We start from the raw sequence: 27,825 nt of genomic DNA on the forward strand, positions 1-27,825 counted from the left end.
TTAAAAAAAAATCAAGTCTTTCGTGTACATACATGTTTAAGTAATTACATTGAAATCAGGGAGATTACTCAGGCATGAAGTTGCACTTGTAAATGTTTATGACCTAAATTTTAGTATTATTTCTGAACTTAAAACTTTAGCATTGCAAAAACTTCAAAATATTTGAGGTCAGTCTAAAGGATAGCAATAGATTATCTGAGTTACATTTAAAAACAAACAGTGTTATTACTGTTACTGATAATTGGTCTGATTTATGAAAAATTAAAGTATTTGCTTTCTTAGCAATATTTATAGTTGGACCAATGTGGAACTTGGAAAATCGCCCAGCCCCTTTTATGAGAATTTATACTTGCATTGCTAAGAGTCTCATAATTATTTTTTTTGGGGGGGTGGGTGGGAAATGAAGGTGTTTTATAAGAAGGAACTAGGAGCTGGCACAGCTGTAAAAGAGACTCCAGAGATTGAAAGAGTAAAGAAAAATCAGCAGAATATTAGTTCGGTAAGTGTAATTAACATTAATTATCCTTACATGAATAAATAGAGTCAGATTTTTTTCTAGATTGTTCAGTAAAAATTCCACATTTTCATATATCACTGCCATATATCTCATTCAAATTCCACCAGAGTTTGGATGTAATGCTCCAATAACGCTCTAATGGAGTTCTGAGTCTCAAAGTCGAGTTTTATACTGAAGTGTCATCAGAAATAGGAAATAAATATTTTAACTAAATATTTGATGATAGAGCTTTATTTTTTCAAGAATGAGAAAGATGAAATGTATTTCATGACATGGCAGACTGAACAGCGGTTGTAATTTGCAGTTTATAAAAATATCATATCACCAAAGAGAAAATCAAGAAGATAAAAATGGATGTCTTGATTCAACCTTTGTGAGAAGGTAGAGGGTTTGTGCTTCTTGACGTGCTGATGATGCGTTAAACTGTGCATCTGACAGGACTGCTGCTGAAATGATATTCTGAAGTGAATTATCTATGGATGCCTGACCTTTTTGGCACTTTAACTGACAACTAGAAGTAGAATATCAAAATGAGAGTTTTCTAAAATGTTTTTATGTGATAACTGTTATATATGTGGCCTAACTTGGAAAGAAATGGACAAGCAAGTGCAAAACAAGAAACATTTGTAACTGCATTTCAGTTGTTTGGAGCTTTCTGTGTGCTGTCCTTTGGAACAATTCTTTGTGACCTGATGTTTCTAATGATTAGATGCTTTCTTAAAAAGAAAATGTGAAAGTAATGCCTAGACATGACCTTAGGTTGTTGCTGGAGTGTATTTCAAATCCAGACAAGGCACATCTGATATTTACTCTACTAGAATTTCCTGGTTTACCAATTAATATTAAATGCTCCTTTTCCCACCAAAGTAAACGTAGGTAGGTAATTTCCATAAAATTTTGGAAAACTCACATTTTCTTTTGAATTTTTCTCTCCTCTGTGTATCACTTTTCATCTTGTCATATTGAGTCACAAGGTAATTCACAGATTCAGTGCAGGTTATCACATGTCCTAAATCCAGTAGTCTGTTTCTATGTGCTGACTTATTGTTTCTGGTTGGGAAGCTGTGGGTTTGGGATTTTTTTGTTTTGCCTTTTTTTTGGCCTGTGCAGATATGTTTCTTTCTGAGCCAGATTTAAACTCATGTCCTAGAAACAAAAATGTCTCTAATTTCCAATTACCTCAGTCATTTACTTTAAGACTAATCACACATATGCACACACATACACACAGCGAGAGGCTTATTGAGAGTAATGTTACTTTAATGCTTTTTTCTCAATGTCCTTCAAAGTGAAATGGAAAAATAATGTGCAGTGCTCTTGCTGTTTTAGAAATCAACAGTGGTGATACAGGGAAAACAAAAAGCATGTCAATATGGTAGTAAACACACTTGACCAAGAGCATATCAAGAGAAATGTAAAATGTGGTAGTGGTAAGTAACGTGGCCTTAACATTGCTAGCCTACGTGAAAAGTTAATATTGTACACAAGATACTTTATTTTATGTATATAGTATACGCAAATTTAGTTTGGTACTGTACACTATTTATTAAAGGTTCATTAAAGTCAGGAGGACTTAGGACAGCTTTAAAACTATTTGCTGACCTAGATGAAACCTTATGGAAATTGAAGCTCATATGCAGTGCAAGAAAGCCAGGTAAACCAGGAGACCAAACCAAGATAAAGATCAACATGAAACCAAACCATGCAAAGAAAGTCCATCGTGTTCAGTGTATCATGTTCTGAAAGTGATCAAATTCTTCCAGATAACATACATTGGAGACAAAACTGAGAACAGTTTATTTTCAATTCTTAAAAAAAAAAAAAAAAAAAAAAGGTGGTGACAGCCAAGATGGTTCATCTCATCTAACCTGTTGTGATGACTTGTTAGGAAGAAACAGCCCCCTAAATAGTTGGAGTCAAGATCTCATAGAACTTCAAAAGCAAGCGTTATATTCACGGACTGTAACTGAATTTGAACTGAGAAGCTACAAATAACTAAGTGGGTTTTTTTAGTTATTTATTTTGAGGGACAGGATGCATCGGACACAGCTCTGGGAAGAAAATATTTGAGTAAAGATTTTTGTTTTGTTGTGTGTTTTTGTTTACATAAAATCTGTGAAGAAACTCCTGTGATACAGTTCCACAAAGGCTGGGAGCTGATTAAAGCTCAAGTAATGGACATTTTGAAGCACTTTTAAATTACTTTAAGGACTGGTAGCACTGTCAGTTTTTAAACTTATCTTTTAAAAGACCCTGTATCCAATGGGTTGGTACTTCTGCCAATCCACAGCTGTCTGAACTGAAATTTTCCACTCTTGTCTGTGCTTTGAGCTGTTTTTGTTATTTCCCCTTTTTTAATTTTTTTTTTAAAATTTCAGCTAAAGCAGTTTCCAAGAATGAGGCTAGAGAAAAATGTTTCACCTGTGTTACAAAAATTTGGCTATCTCCAGCAGTACCATGTCTTGGAGAAGAGGTGAAATTTATCTAGGAGGTGACTTTTGGTACAGTGGATTTGGGGGGGAAAGAGACTAGGGCTGAGGAGTTGAAAGTGTCGAAGGGCTTGGTCAAAGCCAAATTGGAGAAGCTGACTGTGGGGAAAGATGGGTGGAGTGGTGTGTTCTTATTCATAGATGCTTCCCTCCAGACCTGAAGCAGAACCCAAGACTGTTTAGATCCGTCATGTCTTTACTGTCAGCATCTATCTACAAAACCCTTGGGCAAAATGTTTTTTCGTTCTTTAACAACGGTATTCACAGAGGTAATAATCTATGATTGTTCTTATGGGTTTGTGCACTCAAGCTGAACGGCCTTATCCTACAAACCAAACAGGGTTTAAGATGAAGGAACAGAAAGGAATGTGTGTTTGTGCAGGGTTCTCCTCCCTCCCTCCCCTTTTTTATTTTTAAATCTTGAGAAATTGCCTCCCCAAGAGGAACCTTTAGGGGATATTATTGAGGTCACTAAGGCAGTACCCAAAAGCGCAAAGCCAAATTCAGGTCCCTGCATGTAGGGCTGATCCTAAGTATATGATTTTATACTGTGGCATTGAGACGTCTTCTCTGGCTTTCGATTTTACAAAGTACAGTTCTATGGGAATTGTCATTTGAACGCGAGTGCTATATAATCCTATGTCTCACTAAGTAAGGGCCATTGACTCTGTGCACTGAATGAAGTAGAATTGTCTTGAGAAAAACAGTTTTTGATAATAGACGAAGAAGGTTAAAAAGCACTTAAACAGGGAAAAAATGAAGTAGTATACAATATACTAAATACTCTACATGGAACATATTTACACAAAGGGTGGAACTAAGATTACATTTATGAAGTTAATAGTGCCATTTTTCTGATTTTTGAGTGCTGGATTTTGCAGCCTTAAAAATTTATTCAAAATAAGTTTTGATTGCCACATAAATATGAAACTATACAAATTGATTCATTATGCTGTTCCCTTGCTCTTACCATTCTTTACTTCCTTGAGTTTGGCTAATAAAAAGTGTTTCCATGTAGTATATACTACTGCACATACAATTCTGAATGTTTTTATAATTTTGCTGTTTTATTACCATTGTAAAGAACAAGAAAACAGGCCATATTACTGTACAGGATGACATGATCTATGAATATTGTTTATATTACAGTGGAATAAGAGATATGAAGCTCAATGTACTGAGTACTGCACTGATATTTAGTAATAGGCAGTAAGAAAAAGACATTGCACAGACTTGTCCAATATTGCACTATTGGATAGCATATAGAAAACCAGAAAATATGTTGCCTTTCTTTCTAATAGCACATCCGCTTAACTTCACACTCTTTCTCATTAACTTGAATTCCAGTTGTGGTACATATGTTGTATAATTGAAGGAGTTCCTCTAGTTTTATGCATCTTTCCCGTATCCAAACATACAGCTGTTTAAAAGATTAAATATGGCAATAGCAACACTAAACATACGACAGTATCTTCCAAAGCATTGTCGATTTCTCAGCGATGGAATCTGAAGAACTGCATTCTCCACTATGTGTCTATGTGCGTGTTTTTGAAGAACTTGAATCAGACTTTGAAGCCATCTGCCCTTTTAAGGACACGTCTGGGAAATGTTTGGTTCCTGTAATGGACTGGTAGGCTCCCTAGCAAGCTACTACCAGCCCAAGTCATTGTTAAAGCGCTACACATCTCCAAGTGGTATATGCAGCATTCCAGTTATCATCAAGGTAGCCACAATCCCAGATGATGTTTACTCCCACAGTAACAGTCTTCAGATACCAGGCTTGTTATATGTGCTCTGTGCTGCATCATAATAAACAAGATCCATCCAAGAGCCTAGCAACCTGTTTCAAAAATTAAACATAACTGCGCCTTATCAGGTCAGGAGTGCTGGTAGGTGTGGTCTAGCTGTGCACTTAAGTGTAAGGGAAGGATTACAAAATGTTTGTTGTGTTTTAGTGCTTGTCTACATCTCCTTTAAGGTGCTAACATTTTGTAATATTTGTTGTGCAGATTAAATACAAGGAAGAAATTCAACATGCAACAACTATTTCTGATCCACCCGAACTAAGGAGAGTTAAAGAAAACCAGAAGAACATTAGCAATGTGTGCTCCACATTCATTGCTTGCCCTTTTCTTTGTGCTGAATTAAATGTGTTGGTGCTTCTGTGAATAAGTCTGTGATGTTTGTGCTAGTTCCTCTTTGTCCAGAAAGACTAATTTAACCAATTAACAGTCAATCAATAACTCCTTAGCCTTGCACTTTGATTAACGTCAATAGGAGTGATGTATTCCTGTTGAAGTATCAATTGTCTTGATGTCTGAAACAGAGGGAACTGCAAGAGGGTAAGTACTAAGTATCATGTGGAAAGATGCGGGTGTTTGTTAAGGAATCATATTTTCCAGCTAAATGCAGTGTGCTCTCTAATGTTTTCTAACACAGTGATGTACTTCTGTTACTTGGAAGTCTCTGTATAATGTCTTATGCCATGTTTACCAGGTTCAATACAAAGAGCAGCTCTGCAAAGCTACACCTGTGACCGTCACCCCTGAGATCGAAAGAGTCAAGAGGAATCAAGAGAACGTCAGCATGGGAAGTTGCTCTAATTTAATCCTTTCTATAATTTCTAGGGACAGAGGATGGGTTCAAAGATCTGCTTCCAGAAGCTGTATCTTTTCTTTAGTTAAGCACATGCTCAGTAATGGAATTACTTGAAAACCATTTCCTAGGAAGCGTTTGTGAAAAGCTATTGCTTGGTTCAGGAAATGGTGTGTGAAGTGGCACATTCTTGATTAAAGAAAAGGCTGCAATTTTTTTGAAATGTTATTCTGCCTTGGGTATTTGTAGGAAATCTTGACTTTTTTTTCTTTTTATAAAAATAGGGTTTTTTTTTTAATACGATTAGCTACAGTTGTACTCAAACACCAGCTCTCTTACCTGTCTCTTTCTGGTTCCTCAGTATCCTTCATGTCAGAGTTTAGTATTTAATGACTGAAGTAACCAGTAGAAAATCCTACTTTTAGCAGGAGCACATGGGAGAAGGTAAGGAATTTTGGAGCACACTTTTGCCTCCTTGCACTATTGAAGCTTTATTTTGTTAACAAGTCTTTGAGGGACCAGCCATTCTCCTCCTTGGGACTTCCTTCATGGGGCTACAAATAACTTCAGCATTTCCCTGGGATATTTTCTGCCATTTTCCCCAAATTAATTGTCAAGAATACTGTCTCTCTAACTTAAGTGTGTGCTAGACTGTTCTTAGATTTATGGTGATGCATCCAGTGCTCTTAAAATGTATGCTATTCAAAAAACCCAGTTTTCCAAGTGATTCAAGCTGGTCTGTATAGCTGTCCTACTTGCACCATTGTTTACCTTTGACCAATTTTTTTGTTGTACAAATTTTATTGGAAAGATTAAATTCTCTTCCAGGTCGCTGATGAAAATGTTGAATGGCTTTGGGCAAAGATCGTATAACTTCAGACCTTTCTAGACACTAAGTCTTGAATAATCATAATACCTTTACAAATGTCACTTTGTAAGTTTTAATCCATTTGACAGTTTACTGTCGTTTTGATAAGATGTCGCTTTTCACCTGGGATACGTTGATGGGGACAGATCAGAGCTGGGTCACATGGGGAAGACAACTATTTGAAGAATATGCATTTTAATGCCACAGTGCACTGCAGAACTGTGAACGTAGTATGTCAGCATAGCTATCCTTATGATACAATCATGAGAGCTTATAAAAACATTCTGCTTTGTAAGGAAACACTTGTTTTATATAGAAGTATTTTAATTGGTATAAATCATCCAAGCATCTCTAATTATTAACTAACTATATACCATATCTGAGTTTCTAGTATTTTGGACCAAGGCTAACGTCAGACTGATTGGTCAGTCCATGTCACATCCTGTCATTTTTCCTCTTTAGATACTGATGCTGCCTTGAGCATGCATTTACTTAATGTATCATTGCTACAAGTGTGCTTCTGTGGAAAGTGACAGAGGGGGTATATCTAAGCTGAAAGTGCACTTAAATAAACACTTGGTGAAATTTAGATAGTTGGGTTCATTTCACAGTCATATGATGTACTGCATCCACTGTGTTTAATCACCTCTAAGTAGACACAGTGCAAAAGTTAGAACAAGGATGCTGTCCTTTATGGGATCTCTGTGTGTGAACAACTGTGCATTTACAGCAGGCATTGCTGAAATTGAGGTTTTCACTTGCTCTTACTGAATTCACTACATTATTTGTGGCTTACCCCATTCCAAACATAAGGTATTTCTCCATACTGGCAAATGCTAGTGTGCTAAATGTCAAGGTGTTGTTGTGTGCCTATGTGTGTATATATTCACACAAATGCATTAAGACTCTACAGAAGGAATTCAAGGTTATGGCACAAGAATCAGGTTTTATAAGCTTTAATAAACCTCAAATGCATTTTAGCCTTTCATTTGTTTCCTGGATGACCTTTTAAATCATACATTTTAATGTAATACAATATGATACTGCTTTAGCTGAAATAGTACGTACCATTTTATTCTGTTAAATAATAGGTTCACTACAGAGAGCATCCTGGCAAAGCTACTGCTGTGAGTGTCACTCCTGAGATAGAGAGAGTCAAGAAGAATCAAGACAATATCAGCTCGGCAAGTTGTTTGAATCTTTTTGTCATTTTTATTTTTCAGTCATTGCAGGAAAATAACAAGGGTATGCTTTTCCATTTGGATTTGATGTGTCAAATGAATCCAACTGCATCATCCATTGAATGGATTTTTTTTATCCTTTGAATATATATACTGCACCTATGGGCAATAAAAATATTCATACTTGCCTGATTATTCTTACAAAAATGTAAGTGATGTGTTTCAACCAGTATTTTTCAAGGAGAAAGTCATTAGAGATCAGTCATTATTCTTTCAAGAATCTTTATCTCTTGCTACCAAGTTTTAGTTCACAGACTTCAGAAGTAAATTACAGTAAAGGACAAGGGAAATGAGAATCTAAATTTGATGAAAATTTCTTTTATTATTATTCTTATCATTCTTGTTATTATTATTTTGTTTTATGGTTCAAATCATGGAAGCATGTAGTCATCTGTTCCACTCTACAACATGCTGCATACGTCACAGCTGAGTGGTCCTAGAGAGATCCTATTGCATTAAACTGTAAAGAATGAGATGCTGTATTTATGTCGGCTTTTATGACGATATTTAAAGTTTTTTTGATTTTTTAATTATTACCGTGGTGATATAAGCAGCAGCAGACAGTACAGATAGGGAGCAAGGGAGTAGTCACAGTAACGAAGTGATGTAAAGGACTAGGCTAGTTATATTACGGTTTGTGTCTCCAACGCTGAGACGCTACCAATGACAAAACCCCTACAAATGGTAAGCGGGACTGGCTTCCATGCAGAGCCACTGTCTCAAGGTGATAGGTGAGAGTTAATAGTAGTGAACGCTTTAAAATTGAGTGTATGAGAGGAAAGTAACATAGGTTGGGTTTCATAAGGTTTGTCTAAGTACAAAGCAGCAAAAGCTGACACTGTAAATGACTATGTATGTCTTAAGTATATCCCTAAATGCTGATGTGTATTTACCGAAGCCAGCTAGTTTTGATGTACTTAATTAAAACTAAGAAGCAAACTCTTCAACAACTGAGGAATTTAAATAATTTTGTCGCTTCTCAAAATTAAACCTTTTTCCAAGTGACTCCTTCACTTTGTTTCTCAAGATTTACAAGGATAAATGTCCATCCATGTTAATGAGCAGTACCTAATGACCTTTGCAAACTGTGTGGGCAATAATTATTCTATCCATAAATTATTAGGACCTGGTCCTTATATTCTAAAGCATGTGTGGCTGCATATATTTGCTAAGAAAATTCATTCTTTAATTAAGAAAGGTATGAAAAGTATTCAAGAGCGTGTATTTCTGTTTCTCCGTGCGTTGCTCCAAATTTACCTAGAAAATACAGATACCAAGGCTTATATTTTCATAAGTTTATTGTGCTTAGCTAATATGGGTTTTTAAGGGCAGTCAGACAACCTGACTTCTTTTGAGGATCTGAGACGGATATATTCACTAATGTGTCCATTAAGTCTTTGAAGGTCTTAAGTCTTTCTCTCAGCACATTGAAATAGATTTGCACAACTGATTTGAGAGGTAATATATTTGAGTGTGAATGTATAGGTATCTAAAATGATATTTACTAGCATTAAGAGAGCCCAGTAGTAAAAGAACAACACAAAAATGGCAGTGAAATTTGTATTCAGCTAGCCAGTGGAAACTTTAAGGGTATTCACTGCGCTCAGCTACTTTTACTGTTTTACAATTTTAAGAGGGTTTTTTTTCCCAAATAATTAACCTTGTGTTTATACTTCTAGCACAAGTTGGTAAAAGTAGACGCTAATTAGACACACTAATTAGAAAAAGTGTAACATAGGAGGTTCTGTACTTATTGCTGCACACAAAACAGAGCCCAAACGTTCTCTTTTAAAACAACACGGCATATTGAGATTTGCTCCAGATACATTGCTTTTGTGCTGCCAGCAAAAAGGCCAGCTATCAAACATGAATATGAAGCCTGCCAAAAGGGTACTCTGCTTGTAACAGTTCAGTTCCCTAGGGACCTGGGCTTCTTACCTGGAAGCAGACTGAGGATAGAATCTGGATCTGTCTAGGTAATAAGAAGATAGCTTATCCTCAGCCATACAACTATGTTTCAAAGATGTTCAAGAGAAGTCAGAGTGGTGTTTTCTTACTGTCTTGACCCTAACTTGTAATCAATTATAGGTTGATAAATGTACAATTTCACTTATCCCATTAAAAAAAGCCAAGAGTTTAAACTTTCAGGTTACTATTTTCTGAGGAAGTGATTGCTGGAATAAATGTACCTTTGATCTTACCAATATACTAGCTCATCTATAGCTTCCCTTTAAAATAAATCAGTACCAAATGAGTATAAGGAAAGAAACAGGAAAAATGTTGGGCGCTGTGGTTTGGATTGGATGCCTTTGCGTGGTGTAGTACTCGCTATCCCTTCTACTATAAGTACAAACTTCACCTGTGCTGTTGTTGCTGTTTTGCAGGTCAAGTACAGCAGTGATCACAGGCAGATGAAAGGTAGACGTAGTGTGATTCTAGACACACCTGAGCTAAGGCATGTCAAAGAAACACAAAACAACATCTCAATGGTAGGGTACCTTCTTCCTATAACTAGTGTATACTAAGGAATGGCACTTGACTTTCCGCTGGATTTTGCCTTCCATTAATATAGGTAACTAATGAAACTCTCTGCTAAAGTATGGAAGGAATATTTTTCCTCTTATGCCTGTTGAGGGAAAGAGTGTTTGCTAACTGCATATGACTGTAATGAACATTTTCAAAATACTAATAAACAGTTTTCTAACAGTTAAATGTATGCTCTTTTGTTTGTTTCTTTTTTCTTTAAAAAATATACACCTCATTTGAGCATCACACAGTTTGGCTGGATTAGGTGACACACATCACCTTGTGCCTGTGCACGTTCCTGGTTCCCGTGTGACTTGTGTCTTGGAATGAGTTGCTTTGCGTGCATTTGCTTGTGTGAGAAAGTATATCAATTTAAATATTTGATGATTAAGACTATTTAAAAATTAAATATGCATAATCAGGGATAATACTTTTATAACTCTTACTAATACCAGTTTTTTTCCAACATTCAGTTATATAACACTTTCTACTGTCCCTTTACACCTTTTTTTTCTTTTCAGGAAAGCAGGCTTCTTAGGATAAGTGCATTTTTTTCTAAAACCTATGTTAATAAAACCAGCTGGCATATGTTTAAAAAAAAAGGGCTAAAGGGTACCCTTTATGTGAAACTTTGCATATAGTCACAATTCTCAGCGGAACATTCAAGGAACATTTTCACTGACAGTCATAGTTGTCTACATCATTATAGAGCTATCCTGTCTCAGAGAAGGAGGGGGTGGACCAGAGGACCTCTTCAAGGTCTTTCGTGTCTTTTTTTGCTATGATTTGTGCGACTGTAGATTGATGATTGGCCGCTGGAGTTAATATGCAATTCAGTGGCAGTGGCAAACAATTGCAAAATATCAGGAAAATCAAGCCAAGGAGATAGGTGGGATGGCCTGCCAAATCTTTACCATCTCACGTGTGTAGCAATTCTATCACGGTACAAAACCCAGAGAATAAAAGTGCCTCATAAAACAAGTATGCGTTGTTGCGTAGAATAATCATTTGCTGTCAATTGCAGCTTGGGGAAAAATGTAATTCTTCTTGTTTTTCTAGGTGAAATACCATGAAGATTTTGAGAAGACAAAGGGCAGAGGCTTCACTCCAGTTGTAGATGATCCTGTAACAGAGCGGGTGCGGAAAAACACTCAGGTTGTGAGTGATGCAGCATATAAAGGGGTACATCCACATATAGTTGAAATGGATAGAAGACCTGGAATAATTGTTGGTAAGTCATTAAATAAAGTTACCGTCCTAAACAGCATGGGAAGATGAAAGTCTCTGCTTGTCTTCTGCATTATAACCAAGAAAAATTATTCCCAGGTTTCATTTTACTTTCCTGTAATTGTGAAGTTGCAGTGAAATCTCTGTTTACTCTTTTCAGACAGGATATGCTGTTCATTATTTTACTGGAAATTACATCTTTTATTGTTTTTACAAGTATGTGTCAGAGAATAAATTATCTAGCAAAATGGCCACTTCTAAGGATATTAGGAATCATTTATCGCTATAACATGAAAGAATTATATTAGATATTAATTAGCTTTGAAAACAGCAGGAAAATGGGAAGTACAGTGTAATATAAAAATATTCCAATCACTGCATCCAACTTCAAGAAGTGAATTACTTTATTTAAGAGACTTTACAATAGTTCGTAAGAAGAGATAATAGTAGAAATCAGCTTGGTAGCTTAATACAGATTAACTCCAAGAGAATGCAATGTTAACCCAGAAGTGCTTCCCATTGTTTTATTATTCCTATGCCTGGGGAGGCATGAGTGAGCAAATATAAAAATATTTCTGAAATTTATTCTAGAAGTGTAACTTCCTCCTGTATTTATATCCACTCTCTTCTCAGTGTGAAACTTGCGTTGAACTGCTGGTACAATGCCAGCTTCTAATAAGTCTGTTATATAAGGAAGTAGTAATAGGAATGAGCAGGAGATAGGTTGCCATTTGATGCATAATTTTTTTAAAAATACCGATAGTCAATGCTGTTGCTTTACTTTTGAATGCTCTCTTCAAGAAAGACCAAAATATCTGCAATAATCTTCATTTTGCGCAGAAGAGGGATTAAAGCTATGGTTCTCCAAGGTTTAAATGTTGCAGACTCATTCTAGTTTTCCGCTCTATCAGTCAGCTATTTCTCCAGAGCTGCACATACTTTTGTACCCCATGTTGTAGAATTTCACACAGCTCTCAAAATATCTCAGGCGGTAGCTCATCAATTCCTTACTGTCCCTGGTGAGCCAAACACCAGAAGCGATGTTCTAAAAATCCCGGCCCGAGATAAGACCAGGTGTTTAGAGTACAGGATACAGGTAGTTTCTGTGTGTAGAAACAGAGTATTATATTAAGATGTCATCTGGGATATTTGTTATGAGCACTTGTTCAAAGTGAAAATACATATTTGAAAGCTCTTAGAAGCTCGCAAACCTGCTATAATAAAGGAAAAGTTAACCAGCCATTATTCAATTTTTCATTTTTCTTTTTCTTTCAGTGTTTCTTTTTCTCTTTTTCTGTGCTTGACAACAGTATAGGCCACAGTAATCCTGAGATACTCTTTCTAAAATCCTTGATCCGTTATAACAATAACAGGAGTTGACTTTAAGCGTACCTGTCAAAAAGTCATAGAAATGACAGGCCGGACAGGTGGAATAGACTAATCAATAGGTCATATAATCCACCTTCCTACCTAAAACAAGATCAGCTATATCTGTATCGGTTCTGGCAGATATCTCTTGTCTTTTCTTTAAAGCTCCCAAATGAGCCTCCACCCCCTTTTCCAGGGCCTCAGTATTTTTCTTAGCATTTTTGTTTCCTGGGACCTATCCAATCTTTCCTGAGACAATTTGTGTCTATTATTCTTTATCCTACCCACCATGAATATAAAGAAGTGTATTTCTTCCCTTATGTATGGCCTCCTTTTACACATCTGTTGCTACAGCCTTATGTCAGAGAGGATTTCGCAAAAGCGAGTGTTTGGCGAGCTCTGCCTAGGGAAGGTATTGTAGCTTTTAAGACCATGAGTCTCCGAAGGTCATACATTCTGAATTTAGGGTAATAACTTTTTCAGATAAATAGTTGTCTGTAGAGACCCAAACGCTTGAACAAATGGTCCCCTTTATTACTAGAGGTGGTGCAGCCAAAGAGGGATAAAAGAGCTCCTGCAAAATTAGAGTTTAATTTGCAGTTTGCAATATGCTTCTCAGTGCGCGTTTCAAACCTCCTAGGCTATGCTGTATTGCACATGTACTGTAGCCCTGTGTGCAGTCCTGTGTCCAATAACTGAAGGCTTGCTAGCACAAACATACTAGGATTAAGAACATCTCTCAGAGAAAAAATTTTGTGAACCTAAAATACTCTAGTAAAGATTCAGAACACACGAGCGTTCTTAACTCCCTATCCCCACCAAACAGCAAAAACAGTGCAATTATTTAAAGGAAATAGGCCATGACATACCTGAGAGCCTAATATCCAGTGATACTTCAGCTAATGTTTTTTCAGAGTGAACTGCAATTATAATATCTACTTGTTAAAAAAGAAGCAGTGATCTCCCTATTCATGGAATGTCCTTGGCAGCCAGGAAAAAAATCACAAACTGAAAAAACTATGACTCTCTTGGGTTTTTTCCTAGCTGATAAATGTTCAACCATTTAGGAAAAAGAACCTCTCTGTTAGAATCCGTCTGGTGGGTTTTTAAAGTATAATCAGTGAAGCTGTAACAACTTTTTCAAATGCCTGATTGCTAAAATTAATGCCTCAGCTCTGGAAAATAGGCAAATAGTTTTAAACATGGTAGTACGTTTTAAAGCCATCAAAATTAATTCTAACTGAGCTTTGGATTTGTGACTTAAAGGGGCTCCATGATTCTCACATGAGTTTAAGGTTATCTTAACATTGGCATACGTAAACAGGATGTTAAAAACAAGTGATTAGAAGGATAGTAAAATTAATACAAATTAACGTTAGCTGTAGTGATGCTTCTGTGAGGCCATATTTGTTTGTTTGTTTGTTTTTTTAACCTACTAGTGTATGATTAAACAGGGAAAGCTGGGAATTCAACAGTTTCCCTACCCCTTTCATGCCGGTCAGTGCTTTACATAGTTGCCTAATTTATCATCATTAACTAACAACTAACTCATAGTTTATCAAAAGACTGTATGTTGGCTTTTATTCATCTTGTCAAGTGGGAATTAGCACTATACTTCACCTTAGGGGAGCTGCAGTAGATAACACATAATGTACATACATTGAATCTATTCTAAAGCTGTGAGGTGTGTTTTATTAGCTATGTCTGTTCTTTCCATTGCCTCTAGGCAGTTAATCATTTGAAACACAACATATTTTGGGTCCCCGTAGTCCTGTTTTAACTTCCAGCCCATGATTTAGCTTGGTACCACTCAAACCAGCAAAAGCATGAAGTTGGGGAGACAATTATTTTTCCCACCTTCGATTTATTGAGTAAATTTTGAAGACAGGTCTGCATGTGAAGCAAACCACAGGTAGAAGGGTGTGATTTGATAGATGTATGCTTTAACTGGTTTCACTTTACATCAAGGCTCTATTTTAAATTGGTTTGGAAAGATTAAATTATTGCTATGTTTTTAGATGTAGCAGACACAGTACGGATTTTTTGTGAGCAGATCAACAAGTTTCATAGTAGCTGGTTATGCATTTGTTGTAAGCCTCCTTTTAACCTGTACAGCACTGTAATTATTTGTTAAAAAATTATCAAAAGGATAATTGAACCTGTATTCACTTTTATGCTGTGTTTATAATTGGAATTTGGATATGTAATTAATTATTTCTTCTGGGCTCTTTTTTCTCTAATTATGCTGTTCAGACATGTGAATTCAATAGATATGATTACTATATTTGTATGAACTAAAGCTGAAGATACTGTGGGTACTCCTGTTATTGAATTCATATAATGAATTCCAAAAATGCTTTTAGATAGTGGAGTAGTGGGGCAACATTTTATCTGTGTCCCAGGAAACTTAGATGCTTGGAAGGAGAGGTGATTAAATATTTAAAAAAGAGAAGCATTAAGGGTGAGATTCATTTTACCCAACTTAGTCTACAATGTAGATTTCTACAGCTGAACTTGTCAGCCTAGTTCATTTTTGTATTAATTAGGGAGGATAGATACTTTTGAGTTTTAAATAAATTGAGCAACCTTTAGAAGTTTATTTTAGGATCAGATGAACTTTGCCCCTGATTTTGCAGGTTAGGCTGACTTGTTCTGTACAGTATGCAAAGAAGGGCCTATAGTGACTACATCAGCTGTAAGGAGGTGTGCTGCCCTCTACATGGAGTAGATGGTGGCCTGGGGAAATCATTTTGTATCTCTGATGATTTTGGTTCTGCTAGTGGAGAAGAGTACTCTTATGTGTTATTTAACTTGTTTCCATTCATTTAGACTTAAGAAAATATTATGGTCATATTTAGCAAAAAATGAAAACAAAAATTGGGAAAAGTCTCCTTAAAACGATGTCTGCATTTAAAATGAATGTACCAAGTTCCTTTACATAGGAAATTAATGCTTTCTAGTCCTCTCAGGTGAATATTTAGATGTTTTAGTTACTTTCTATATAAAGGAAATTGTTTGGTCACTAATTTTTAAACTCATTCCTTTCATGCTTTTACTTTTGTTGTTGTTTGTCTGTCTTATCATTTCTGTGCTTTGGGAAAAGATCTAAAAGTTTGGCGCACAGATCCTGGCTCCATCTTCGACATTGATCCTCTGGAGGACAATATTCAGTCTAGGAGTCTGCATATGCTTTCTGGTATTGCTTATATCGTGACTTTTCCCCAAATCAGCGTTTTATGTTTATGAAACTAAGTTGATACAGTAAATTTTCAGGTCAATATGCCAGACGTGTTTTATATGTGTGTTTTCATATGTATAAAACTGTAGTATTTTAAAAGCAGTGTTTTATAGGAACCTCAGCTGTGATTCCATGTGCAGATAATAAATAGTGAAAGAAATTTTGCCCTAAATAAGAATTACTCATGCCAGTTAGAAATAGTCAGGCATTTAAAAAGCATTAACCTTCTTTGTTCTCGTTATAGTTAGGGTTTCCAAATAGCTGGACCTTACTAAAATTTCAGAGATCTAGAATGTAGTTTATTTATAAAATTGAATTCTTATCTTTGCAAATTTTGTTTTTATGGCACATGACATTTTGCCTTATGCTATTGCTTGTGTCTTTCCAGGTGTTCATAATTTAAGGATAGATAGAAAAGGCAAGAAGTTAATGTAATAATAGGCAACAATATTTTGGTTCAACAAGTATTTTTTTTTGTTTTCAGAAGTATTTATTTTCAATCCTACATTTTGTATGTATATTGTCTTTGCTACCAATAGCGGTATCTCAAATATTTTTTGAATGTCATTCAAAAGTATTTCCACATGCATGGCGAAAGGAAGCAGAGAAACTTTGGAAAGTTATTGGTGTTATTGTTTAAATCAAACTGAGAGCACATTGAAAGCCTTGGGAATTACAGGATAAAATTCCAGTCTCACTGAAGCCAACAGGAATTTTTCTGTTGACTTCACAGTGTCAAGAATTCATTTTGGCTCTTCTTTGAGAATATGCATTAAAGCATATCATGTTAAAATGGTTTACTTTTTTTTTTTCACTAGTTCTACTTCTATGATGTCTTTATTCTTGAATCCTATCCTATCCATTAATTATCTAAAGGCCATTCTAAAGTCCTCTGAAATCCGTGGAAGGATGCCAGAGGCCTTGGATCTGATCCTAACTGGTGGCCAGATGACTTCTTGAATCTAAAACACTTTTGTTTTACCAGCAGACTGTCACTAAAATGAAAGTGTTTTTTAAGACCTATACATCCTAGAATGCTCTATAATTTTCCTTTAAGTTTTCTAGCTACATGAACTCTATTTGAAATCTTTGCATTTCTTAAATACATCTGTTGTTTCATACGCATGTACATTTCATACATGTACATGCATTTATATTCATCTGAAAATAAAACTGTGATAAAAAAGGAGAGATGAGAAAATTGTATAAAAGGATTTCTGACTTTCTAAAGTAGGCAGTCTGTGGAACATCTTCTTGAGAAAAATATGCTCAGTTTAGCGGTCACTCCTGTGTCTGAGCAGATTGAGTTTGAAAACTGCTAAAGAAAACATGCTAGCCTGAAATACTCTGAATCAAGTTTCAGACTCAAGCAAATTTCTCTTTGAGTCATAAACCTCAGATTTTTTAAAAATGAAAATATTTATACAACCTTAATTGTAATAAGGAAAATAATCATCCAGTGAGCAAGATTTCAGAAATAATATGGAGGAATAAATTTTCAGAAGAGTTAATCATGTGATCATAGATGAATTATTACTGAATAATAATAAAAAGTCAGTTGCAGCTGCATTCATTGCCGGAGTAAAAATAATAATGAGATATTACAGTTGAGAATTTTTCTGTTTTACACAATTCCCAGTTCTTTATTTCCCCTCAAGGTATCTGTCTTTTAATTTATTTAAAACGGATATATCCAAAAACCACTTCAGTGGGAAGCCCCACTTCCTTCTGGGGCTCAGAATTACAAATCAAAATTAAGTGCATTTTCTGGAATCTATTATATATCAAGTATGTTAAAGAATAATATTTTAAACCTGGTAGCACACTGCAGTGATAGTGGTCTAGTGTCTCCCTAACTTGAACATCTGCATGGCACAGCTTCATACTCTGAAATGCTGTTTCTTAATCAGCCTGGTATAGGACTGATCCCAGAAAATGCATTCTTATCACTGCAGTGCATTGGCATTCTGCAGTGGCTAATGTTCTCTGATCCCTTGTGATTTCATGGTGTTTTTGTTAGAATTTGCAGGTCATTTTCTATGTAATTAACAATTTTTTTCCTGTGACAATCTAATTAAAGAAAAGATTTGAGCTGTTTTGTGACTAGCAGAATTACGTACGTGTTGGGATAAGGAAATATTTAGATTTTCCATTGGAGATATTTCTCTGCTTCATCTTTGTCCCATTTTTCTTCAAAATCTCTATCCTACCTTCCACTTCCTCTGTTCTTTTAAAGTAGAGGACAAAGTTGTATTTGAGTTCAAAAGCAACCTTTTGAACTGAGTCTTCAAAAACAGAGCTAGAATTGTGTACAATTCACTTTTCTCTCATTTTAAAGCTATCAATATATGAATATCAGTATTTGCAGTGGGTATTTTTCTTGTTCTGCTTCTCTCACCTATTTATTGTGATACTCTTTCTTTCTACCTTTGTAGAAAGAGCAAGCCGTTACAGTAAGCAGTATTTGCATTCTACCAGTTTGGGAGAAGATAAATCAGATGGTTCTGACACGAACCCTACCTTTTCTTACTGCAGTGAGATAACAAGGCCATCTGATGAAGGAGGTACCCCTTATTCCCACTCTTTTTGCTAATAACACCATCATGGTGTGTTGAGACCCACAGGCCTGCGTTAATTCAAATATCCTTGTATAGTCACAAATCATTGGAACCTATGTAAGCTCTTGCACCGATTGACTAAAGAGGCAAAGCAAAATCTCAAGCCTGCACTGTTTTTTTTTTGCATGCTGTTATGTTATTTCCTGTATTCTATTTCACCGTCTTGGGAACTGTGTTAGTCTGAAAGCCCTACTAACTCCAGTTTGCAGTGATTAAATGAAGGTGTGTTGTATTTTTACAAAACTTACATTTAATAAGGAGTTTAAGTTTAAGTTAATTTAAGTTTTTTTTCCTCCAGAAAGACACAGTATACCTGGAAAAATACAACTTTCAACTGGAAAATTTAAATTTACCTTGTGATTTTCAGTGAGCAAATAAACCTTGTGATAGAGTTTGAGTGAGTGAAGTAATTCCCATATTAAATGTTGCAGGTACTTGAAGCTTTTGGTTTCCACCCTGAAAGGAAAAGTGTATCAATAGGAAAGGTTGGCACTTTCTCCCATACAAAAAGTTTCCTATACTCTCAACAGTTAGGAACGAGAGTTAATATTCAGCTGGGAAGCTGATATAGTTTGATATTATTTTACATGGATTAATATTAGAATATTCTGGCAAACCTGCCTTCCCAGGTACAAAACCATGTGTTGCATCTGTCTGATGTGATAGATTAGGGCAAAATTTATAAGCGTGATAAATAAGGGTTCTAGTCATCCCAGTGGAATTCCAACGCGTATTAGTCTTAACTGGTGAATTGTGAATGTTCAGAAACGTCGTGTTGTAAATATAATTAAAAGAAGAAATAGCAATGTGATTGCTGTTTCTTAATTCTGGAAGAAGGTGCATTGAGAAGGTCATCCAAAAAGTCAAAAAGTTACCAAGGTGGTTGTGTGTGTGTGTGTGTTTGTGTGTGTTTGTGTTTTTTTGTTTTTTTAAGAAGAGGTGAGAGTAAAGATACTGATACCATTTAGTTATGTGGGATCCTTGGATTATCTTTGCTTTTAGAAGGTTTTAAGACATTTTAATTGTAAACTGCCCCTGTTTACATCCTGCCACTCACCAGAGTTGTATGTTACTGTGTTTGCTAGTGTTTAGGTAGTCTACACTGTGTTAGGTATCATGTAGATATACATACCAGCAGCTCTGATTAAGAAAGATGAGGAAGAAAATATTCAGATTGAAGAACTCTGGCTCTGAACAAATAAATATCTATGTCTTTGACAGAAGTGAAATCCCTTACATCCTATCTGTCCATCTTTATTTGATATTTTAACTTTATTCCAAACTGTTTGAATCTCGTTTACAGCAAAAACATGCATTTATGCTTCTCTCTGCCGTGATTCAAAGTAGGTTTCTCAGTCCACTGCACATTGTCCCTAAATATCTATTCTGATCTTTTTTGGCTCTAGTCCAAGCCATTTTAGCACTGCTTTGTCAGCTTGATTTGATTGTTAACAGATATTTTTTATTACTTGCCATATTGACAATAGGAAATGGGCTTTATTTTGTTGGTTGTCTTGGCATTAGCAAGCTTGCTTTTTGTGTCTCTTTTAAAATCTGTTGTTATGGTGATGTGTGGAATAGATCCTTTTCCAAGATCAACATATTTTAGCAAGATATTGTTTCCTCTCTTGACCCAATTGGTTAGCCAATGTCTGAGCGCTTGTAGACCATTTCCCTTGCAGGGGAGAAATAAATGTCAGGGCTAAGTACTTTGAAACAATCCTGATTATTTACAAGAAAGGTATATAAAGGCCCATTTCTGTGAACGCATTCTGAAACAAACAGCAGAAGATGGTGTATTTGGTCACAAATATTAACCTTTTTCAAGGCAGCATTCCATCCAAAATCTCATTTGTCACATAGCCAAATGGTGGGTTTGACCTAAACCTTGTCTGTTCAGGTGCACTACAGTAAATGAGAGCCAAACTCATTTTACTGAGATTTCACTGCTGTTTCTCCAGCGGTTAGTACTTTTAGGTCTCTCAGTGTTTCTCACTGGTGATTGCTCAGTCTGATGGTGCACCAATATGAAATACAATTGGAGACCTGTGACCAGTTTCACAACCTCTAAATAATGTCTTTGGCCTTGTTTCGTTATCTGCCAGCTGCTTCTAAATTGTTTCACTGCCAATTTATTCTGTCAACTGATTTTTTGACCGAGAAAACAAATCTTCCCCAATCCACTGGTACTGCTAGTGGTACTCTTTCCAGTCCTCAGCTGGATTCTTGACTGTGGCTTCATCGTACACCTGATATCAAAGACTTATCCTAGATCTAAATAACTGCCTCTGTCCTGGGAGAATTTTGGTAGCAACATCACAGGAGGCTACTCAGGTTGTTTGCTAGAATTGCTTCTTCCTCTTTGCCTTCCTGGCCATTATTTTAGGTGATGAGGTTAAACCTTCCCAGGGAGCTTTCCTTTCAAAATTAATAGATTTTTGCATTATGTGAGTTTGAGAAAATCCCATCTCCCTTTTAGATTACTGCAGGTTAAAGTGGACTGAAAACAGTAGTTAACATTTTTCAGCAAGTCTGATGCAGGTGATGAACTTTCATTTTGATTTCTTTTTTGAAATTATTTTTCAGGTTTGTCAGTCCTTTCTGCAGCTTCTCTGCTAGTATTTTTCAAGGTAGATTTTATTACTTCATGGTATCATTGATTTTGCCATTCTGGACAGTAGGCTTTGCACTAGAGCTTCCCAGTCTACCTACAGTCTTTGTAATTAGTTGTTGCCCTAACAAAGATTTCCTTTTTACGTACAAGCCGTTCTGTAGCACTTTGCAGAAACATTTAGGTGCCATATTAGCTCTTGCAAAATTTTCAGCTGTTGTTGAAACAGCTATTTTCAGCTTGACTAAAGAGGAACAGAAGCTAACAATTTCTCTCTTTCAATCCTGGTATTTACTCTGGTGTTACAGCTTCTCAGGCATGGAGTTTTCAGTCATTTTTGGGAAGGTCTTTTGGATTATTTTAGTAAGAAGTTGAGATATATGGAAGTCAGATTTATTTATAAAACCTGATCAAATCCTTTTTTGAAGAGCACTGTAGAAAGAAAAGCAACAAGAGATGATTTCTTTGCTTTCAATTCAAGTCTTCCTAGCCAGCATTGTGCCCAGAAGATCTCTCATCTATTTTCTAAGGGTTTTATTATGAAGTTTTTTCTCCAAATTTTCTGTGCTGTCATATATACTGTGTTTTCTCCCAGTTGTTTTCACGCTTATGCTCTTGCTCCCGTTCTTTCCCCAACGACTAATGGCTTGTCCTGGTTATTTGCCTTCAGGCCCCAGGAGAAGACCCACTGGTTGTTATGGCTCAGCTCATATTTCAGTCTTGCATTATTTTGAACAGTGGTACTTATATTTCAACCATCTACTCTATGGAGGAGACAATTGCTTTTACATGTATCTCAGCTTTACATATATTTATGGAATTTTCATTTCTATTGATAGGAGGGAGCAGAGCTATTACCTAATTGGACATTGTACTTGGTTGTACAGGTTTTCTCAGATGTGCTGAAGCATATATTTTTAGAACGATATCTTCTGTTATTTTAAGGACTCAAAATAACAATGAATCCACCTTCTCTTACTGGCAACTTAGGTTAATATGTGAAAATTGCATTCAGCTCCCTCCATGTCTCAAGCCTGTTTTATCTAGTTCTGTTCCCCCAAAGTGAGAGGAAAAATGCGTGAAAGTAGCACAAGTTTGCAACAATATTGGAGACTAATTTTTTTTAAAAAAAACTTGTTATTTTACAGCAATTTGTGTATATATATTCTTCTCAGTAGTTCCATCTCTGGAGACTGAGGAGGGGAAGGGACTATTAACACTGGAGTGTTAATATGTGGTGGGATGTAAGATATGGAAATGAATTTGTGGTGTATGAACCAGTGCCAGTCATGCTCAGTTGCTCAAAGGCCTGTGTGTGCAGTTTTGGACAAAGAAAGGCAAAATAAAGTGAAGGCTGCAAGCAAACATTTATGATTAGTTCATATTTTTCGTCAAGCTCATTGTTGGAAACAAAGAAACCAAATATTACAACCAGAGGAAATTCTGGTTTAGGATTAAAATGTCAAGCAATTTAAGCCTTTTAGAGCATGGAAACTTGCCATTAAGTAAGTTGACCTACCATCATTACCTGTCTCCAGGGGCCATTCAGCTACTGCTAGAATAAATTCTAGGTTTTGCCATGATGGCTAGAGAAGTGACTGTGCGCATTTGCGTGCTACTAGAACAGAATGGCGTGATGATAGGCCAGATGATAGCAGAAGAGCCATGGCAATGTTGCTAGGGCTGCTATTATTTGGTCAGTTCCATTTTGCATCACACTCTCACTCATTTTGAAATGAAGAATTGCTGTCAGTGTGTTTGGAATGAGAAGACCCATGCACATGGGAAGAGTTTCACTGTTATTCTCATTTCACTGTTAATTCTGTCTCTCTCTCTTTTTTTCTTTCCCTGTTTTTTTATTATGCAACAATTCATGCCCACATTTTGTTTTCATTATACTTCAGTGAAAATATTTTTCTTAAGGTTCCTCCTTTTGTTTTAGTTATCAAAAGCCTTTTTATGCTGCCTTCCTTCCATCCTGTTTCAACAGCAGAATGTTTTCATTTCACTTTCCAATATTCTTCCTTCACTCAGTTTTTATTTTAATTATCTTTCAATTTATTGTATCTCTGTGGGGCTTTCTGCTTATCTCTCTCCTGTTTTTCTTTGATTTAAGTCAGCAGGACTTTATTTAAATATTACCAAGTTTGTTTTCAGTCTGAAGGCTTCTACTTTACAATGATCTTAGCAATCATCCCGTATTAGATGAATTCAACAATTTTTTGGCCAGATACGCCCATTTTCCCCTTTTAGTTTAAATCTTTTGGGATAATTTTCTCCCCTTTTGCATTTAAACTTTCTTTTCTTCATCTTTTCTAAGCTAATTGGTGTCCATCAGCATACAGACATGATGCATACATTGGTTTTCTTACCACTTCTTCAAAGTTTTTCAGTGTGCTAAAGTGCTCTTTGTTCTTATTTTGCTCATATTTTAAATTGAATATAATCTGTAAATGGCGAGAAGTCAGAGGTGAAGATCAGGTCCCTTCATTCAAGGATGGTGAGATGTAGTATTGTTACTCTGCTGGGAAAAAAATTGATTTCTTAGTTATTTTCCAAGTCATCATCATGTTATATTAAAACCTATGGAGAAGTTTTCCTCAGGAGAGAGCAAATCTGGTCTGCTGTACTCCAAAAAAGCTTTGATCTGTCATGCAGGAAACTTTAGGGGATATTAGGACTGAATTTCCAAATGTCTTTTGTTGCATTTTAAAAATGAATGCTAAGATTTCCGTGTATTGGTTGGTGCTAGTGTTTTATTTCTTGGCCTCATAATTCACTGTTCAGGCTTGCCTGCTTGAGCCTAAATTCTTAAACCGAAGATGCGGTTCACCTGCCACCAGAAAAAAAGTGAGAATAACGATAAAAAGGCCTTGATATAAGAAGGTTTGAGGTCTTTCTTTCTTTATTCTGATGAAAAGAGTCTGCAGCCAGCACTTGAGTCTCTCACTTTCACTTTTCCTTGGAAGCTACCTCCTTTCACTGACACTGGAAATCCAAATACACACATTTCAACAAACTATGAAATTCCACTTATACCTTGATGGTTTTAAATCCTTATCCTTCTTTTCTCAACTTTGAAAGTAGTTTTAAGTTGCTAGGAGAAAAACGAAACTTCGTGTTAGATGCTTCATTGATGCTATCCTGGTCCAAAATTAGTTGTTAGATGCAGAAACGGTTAGTGCAAACAACCTTTGGGGTGTAAGTATGGGAAATGACTTGGCAGCAATTTGACTCCAAGTATATGAAGACTTCAGAACAAACAGTATCACAGAATTTTCCTGCAGGATATAAATACTTAATATTTTGAAGTCTCTGTATAGCTTGGAGTTGAAGTAAAGTCAATGAGAAACAATCTGTCCTTTCATCTCTCCCCTTGTGCCCTAATAAGTGAGTGGGACAAAATCTTTCTTTTTGCCATCTCCCCATCATCATGTACGCGTGTCCTCCTCATGTGTTATGAGCTTTCTGAGAAGAAAGGCTCCAGAGTAGTTGAGCCTACTGCTGTCCCTTCCCTCCTTTTCTCTGGACGCCAGGGATTAGCTTTCTCCATTTGCCGCTAAGGCCGGAACATGCTGTAGACCCTTAGAAGTGCTATTGTTTGAACTGCAGTCTGAACACAGCCCCGCCTGGAGCAAATGTAGACCTTATGTATTATTGTGTGTCACTAGCAGCAGCCTTACACTGTGTACCAGCTCATGCAAAGTGCTTTTGCTGCTCAGCCCTGACACTTACATTTTAGGGAGAACTTCAGGGAGAACTCTGTCCCTTCCCTGAGCACACAACAATATCTGTGTTTTTGTATCTGAAATGTTTGTAGGATTTGCCTCAGACTTCAGCACCTTCCCACTTAAAGTACAGAAACTGCTACAACCAGGAGCTATGCTGCTGCTTCTGCTGCAGGTTTGTCTGGTCAGAAGGCAGACTAGTTAGGTGAAATGGAGGAAGAACGTGTTTTCACTGACTGGATGTACAGAGAGGCTCCCTGGTACGTGGCCGTGGTAGTCTGCTTGGGTTGGGACTGTGGTAATAACCTTCTGTTGTACCAGCAGATAGAAGAAGGGAAAAGGAATCAGAATCAGGATCCCTTCCTTTCTCTTTCCTTCTCCCCCTTTTTTTTTTTTTTTTTTACTAGAAAGCTCTGGTTTTGAGGGTGGAAAAATTCATCATTAGTAAAAGACAAATCAAAGAAAAACAGAGGAAATAATGTCCCACTGCTCTTTATATTGTAGTATAGAGATCTGCCTTCCATCCATCTCCAGGGGCAGTTGGCAGGAGTGCAGGACAGAAATCCTTCACCCCTCTTCATATTCAGTTTCTGAGCTCTGTCATTTTAGGAGGTCAAGCAGAATGACACTGCAGTTATATTTGCTTCTCTAGCAACCAATGAAGAATGGGTCTTTTATGTTAGGAAGCTGAATTCTGTTTCTGTAATGTTGTTCCCCAGAGTCCAGTAATCAAATATGGCATTTGGAGGGAGAGGGATTGTAGATTTCACAGGAAGAACTTCACTAGCTTTCATGGGTTTCTTGTCCCCTTTCAAGTGTATCAGCAGGCTGCGCTACCGTAAAAGGCTGAACACATCAAAACAGAACGCTCTGTGCACTCCCTCTTGGTTGGAGTCACATATACCCTTTTCTTAACCACCAGACTCTTGCATCTGTTTCTGAATTTTTATTTTTATTTCAGACTAGATAGTGCTTTGATTTTTGCTTCCTTTACATGCGAGCCCCCAGCAGATTTGCCAACCTGAAATCTGATGTGTGGGGAAAGTGGTCTTTTTCTGCCGAATAGCATAATGATAAAACTTTGTGCTTTTCCATCTTGATAGTCACATGATTTTCTGGTTTTAAGTCTATGTTGTGGTACAGGTGCTTGGAGTCAAACTATAAATACCTCACCCATAAAACTATAGTAATATTTTTGCACTAAAGTAAATACTTCTCTGTGTTTGTAATATGGACACAACTGCTTCATATCTGTTAGGACCTATCTAGTACCACAAATTATTTAGCATAAGCAATTTTCATTGTTTAGAGAGTTTACACTTCTTCAAAATTGGTCACTCCGGGTCTCTCCGGTATTCTCAAAAATAGTTTTGTCAGGACAATTTATTTTCTTTTTTAAAGATAATGACACTGTACCCCAAAAGTAAAGGGAGTGCTTGTTCAGGCAGCAAGACAGAGCTGTTTCTCCTTTGAAAACTGCACCTTTCATTCAAAGGAGGTATATTTTGCCCTTGCAGCTTCTGCCTCCTGTCTTGCAGCGATTCCTAATGTTCACAAAGGAGTACTTTTTGTTTCTGATTAAAAAATAAAGCCGTTACAGGCAGAGGACTTTATGAAAACAGTGGGAAGTTTCCTGGTGTTGGAAAGGTGATACTTTTCCTCCTATAAATTTGAGGTAAGAAGGGAAATTAAATGCAAGGCTAGTTGTGAAAGCTCAGATTTCAATTAGAAACGGGCTGGATGTGTTCTTTATATATGTTCTAACTCCCAAATAAAATTCTGTGAAAAGATGCCTGACAGTGTTTGTATGATTTGATCTCCTCTGAATAATCCATTTCAGCCTTTTAAGATGTGTAAGTCTAGGAATACAGAATGGTGGCAATGGGACCACTGTTGTGTATTAGCAGTTTTATCTCAAATCTGTCTGTCAGTCTGGACTATTAGACTCTTGTATAGTGTCCTCTGCTTTTACTGAGTGCTTTGCTAATGCAGAAAATGAGAGAAATGAGTCCAGAAAATTAGATTTCATTCTCTTCCACTACAGAAGAACTAGGAAGTATCTATAAACTTGTATTTTAGTGTAAAAATTGAAACTTTGTATGGAACTCTAAAGTGAGCACTAGATTTTATGTTCAATTAAACTTTGAGAGAGGTTTGATTTAGGGCTCTGAGAATAAAATTAAATATCCCACATTGCTTGTAATACATTCAGATATAAATTGTGATTCAGCTGAAAGCACATTTTCATTCATTACGTTTTCATGAGGATGACTTAATATTCCAGGGAGAGCTTTACATTATGCACTTCCAAAATATTTTTGCATGGACTCCCTCTGCCTATATTTGATTCCAGCACTTCTCCCTCATGCCAATGAGATCTTACAGCATAAAAAGGCAACTGCCGCACACCCTGGTGAAGACGAATCCAGGAGAGAATCATTTGCAGTTTCTGTAGCATGGCAGCAGTTCAGGGGATCCTCCTCCTGTTTGCCCTACTGGTATCAGAGGCTGATATTCTCTTTTCCTTTAGACAGATGATGAGCAGAAAGAGGAAGGGAGATTGTTGAGTGATTCAGCAGCTGAAGTGTTAATTGCTCCCTTGCCAAGCGGTTGTTTCAGTTGTGTACTGTGGCCCCTTATAGCAGCTTTTGATACTCTTCAGAAGATTTTATGTCCAGCAGACAATAAATGTCACCAGTAAAATTATGTATAGTCATTTTCTTGATCCGAATTCATACTGTCCTTTTGCCATTACTCAGACTGGTTATACCTGCTGTGCAAATAAATAGCTGCATAGGA

At 36.5% G+C, this 27,825-nt stretch overlaps 1 protein-coding gene across 9 annotated transcripts in view; it reads left to right on the forward strand.

Moving 5' to 3' along the window:
* Window positions 1–27,825, forward strand: part of NEBL (nebulette) — a 277,747-nt gene that overhangs the window by 227,875 nt on the left and 22,047 nt on the right. For 7 of the 9 annotated variants that reach the window (XM_068934608.1, XM_068934611.1, XM_068934605.1 and 4 more), the window contains 8 exons: window positions 407–499; window positions 5,016–5,108; window positions 5,503–5,594; window positions 7,560–7,653; window positions 10,095–10,199; window positions 11,296–11,467; window positions 15,935–16,027; window positions 18,505–18,633. In XM_068934608.1, coding sequence (XP_068790709.1) covers window positions 407–499; window positions 5,016–5,108; window positions 5,503–5,594; window positions 7,560–7,653; window positions 10,095–10,199; window positions 11,296–11,467; window positions 15,935–16,027; window positions 18,505–18,633 — 871 coding nt within the window. The remainder of the gene's footprint in view (window positions 1–406; window positions 500–5,015; window positions 5,109–5,502; window positions 5,595–7,559; window positions 7,654–10,094; window positions 10,200–11,295; window positions 11,468–15,934; window positions 16,028–18,504; window positions 18,634–27,825) is intronic. The other 2 variants (XM_068934610.1, XM_068934612.1) reach the window with 2 other exon arrangements.

Source organism: Struthio camelus, chromosome 2 (assembly GCF_040807025.1).
Source record: "Struthio camelus isolate bStrCam1 chromosome 2, bStrCam1.hap1, whole genome shotgun sequence".
Lineage (NCBI taxonomy): Eukaryota > Metazoa > Chordata > Aves > Struthioniformes > Struthionidae > Struthio > Struthio camelus.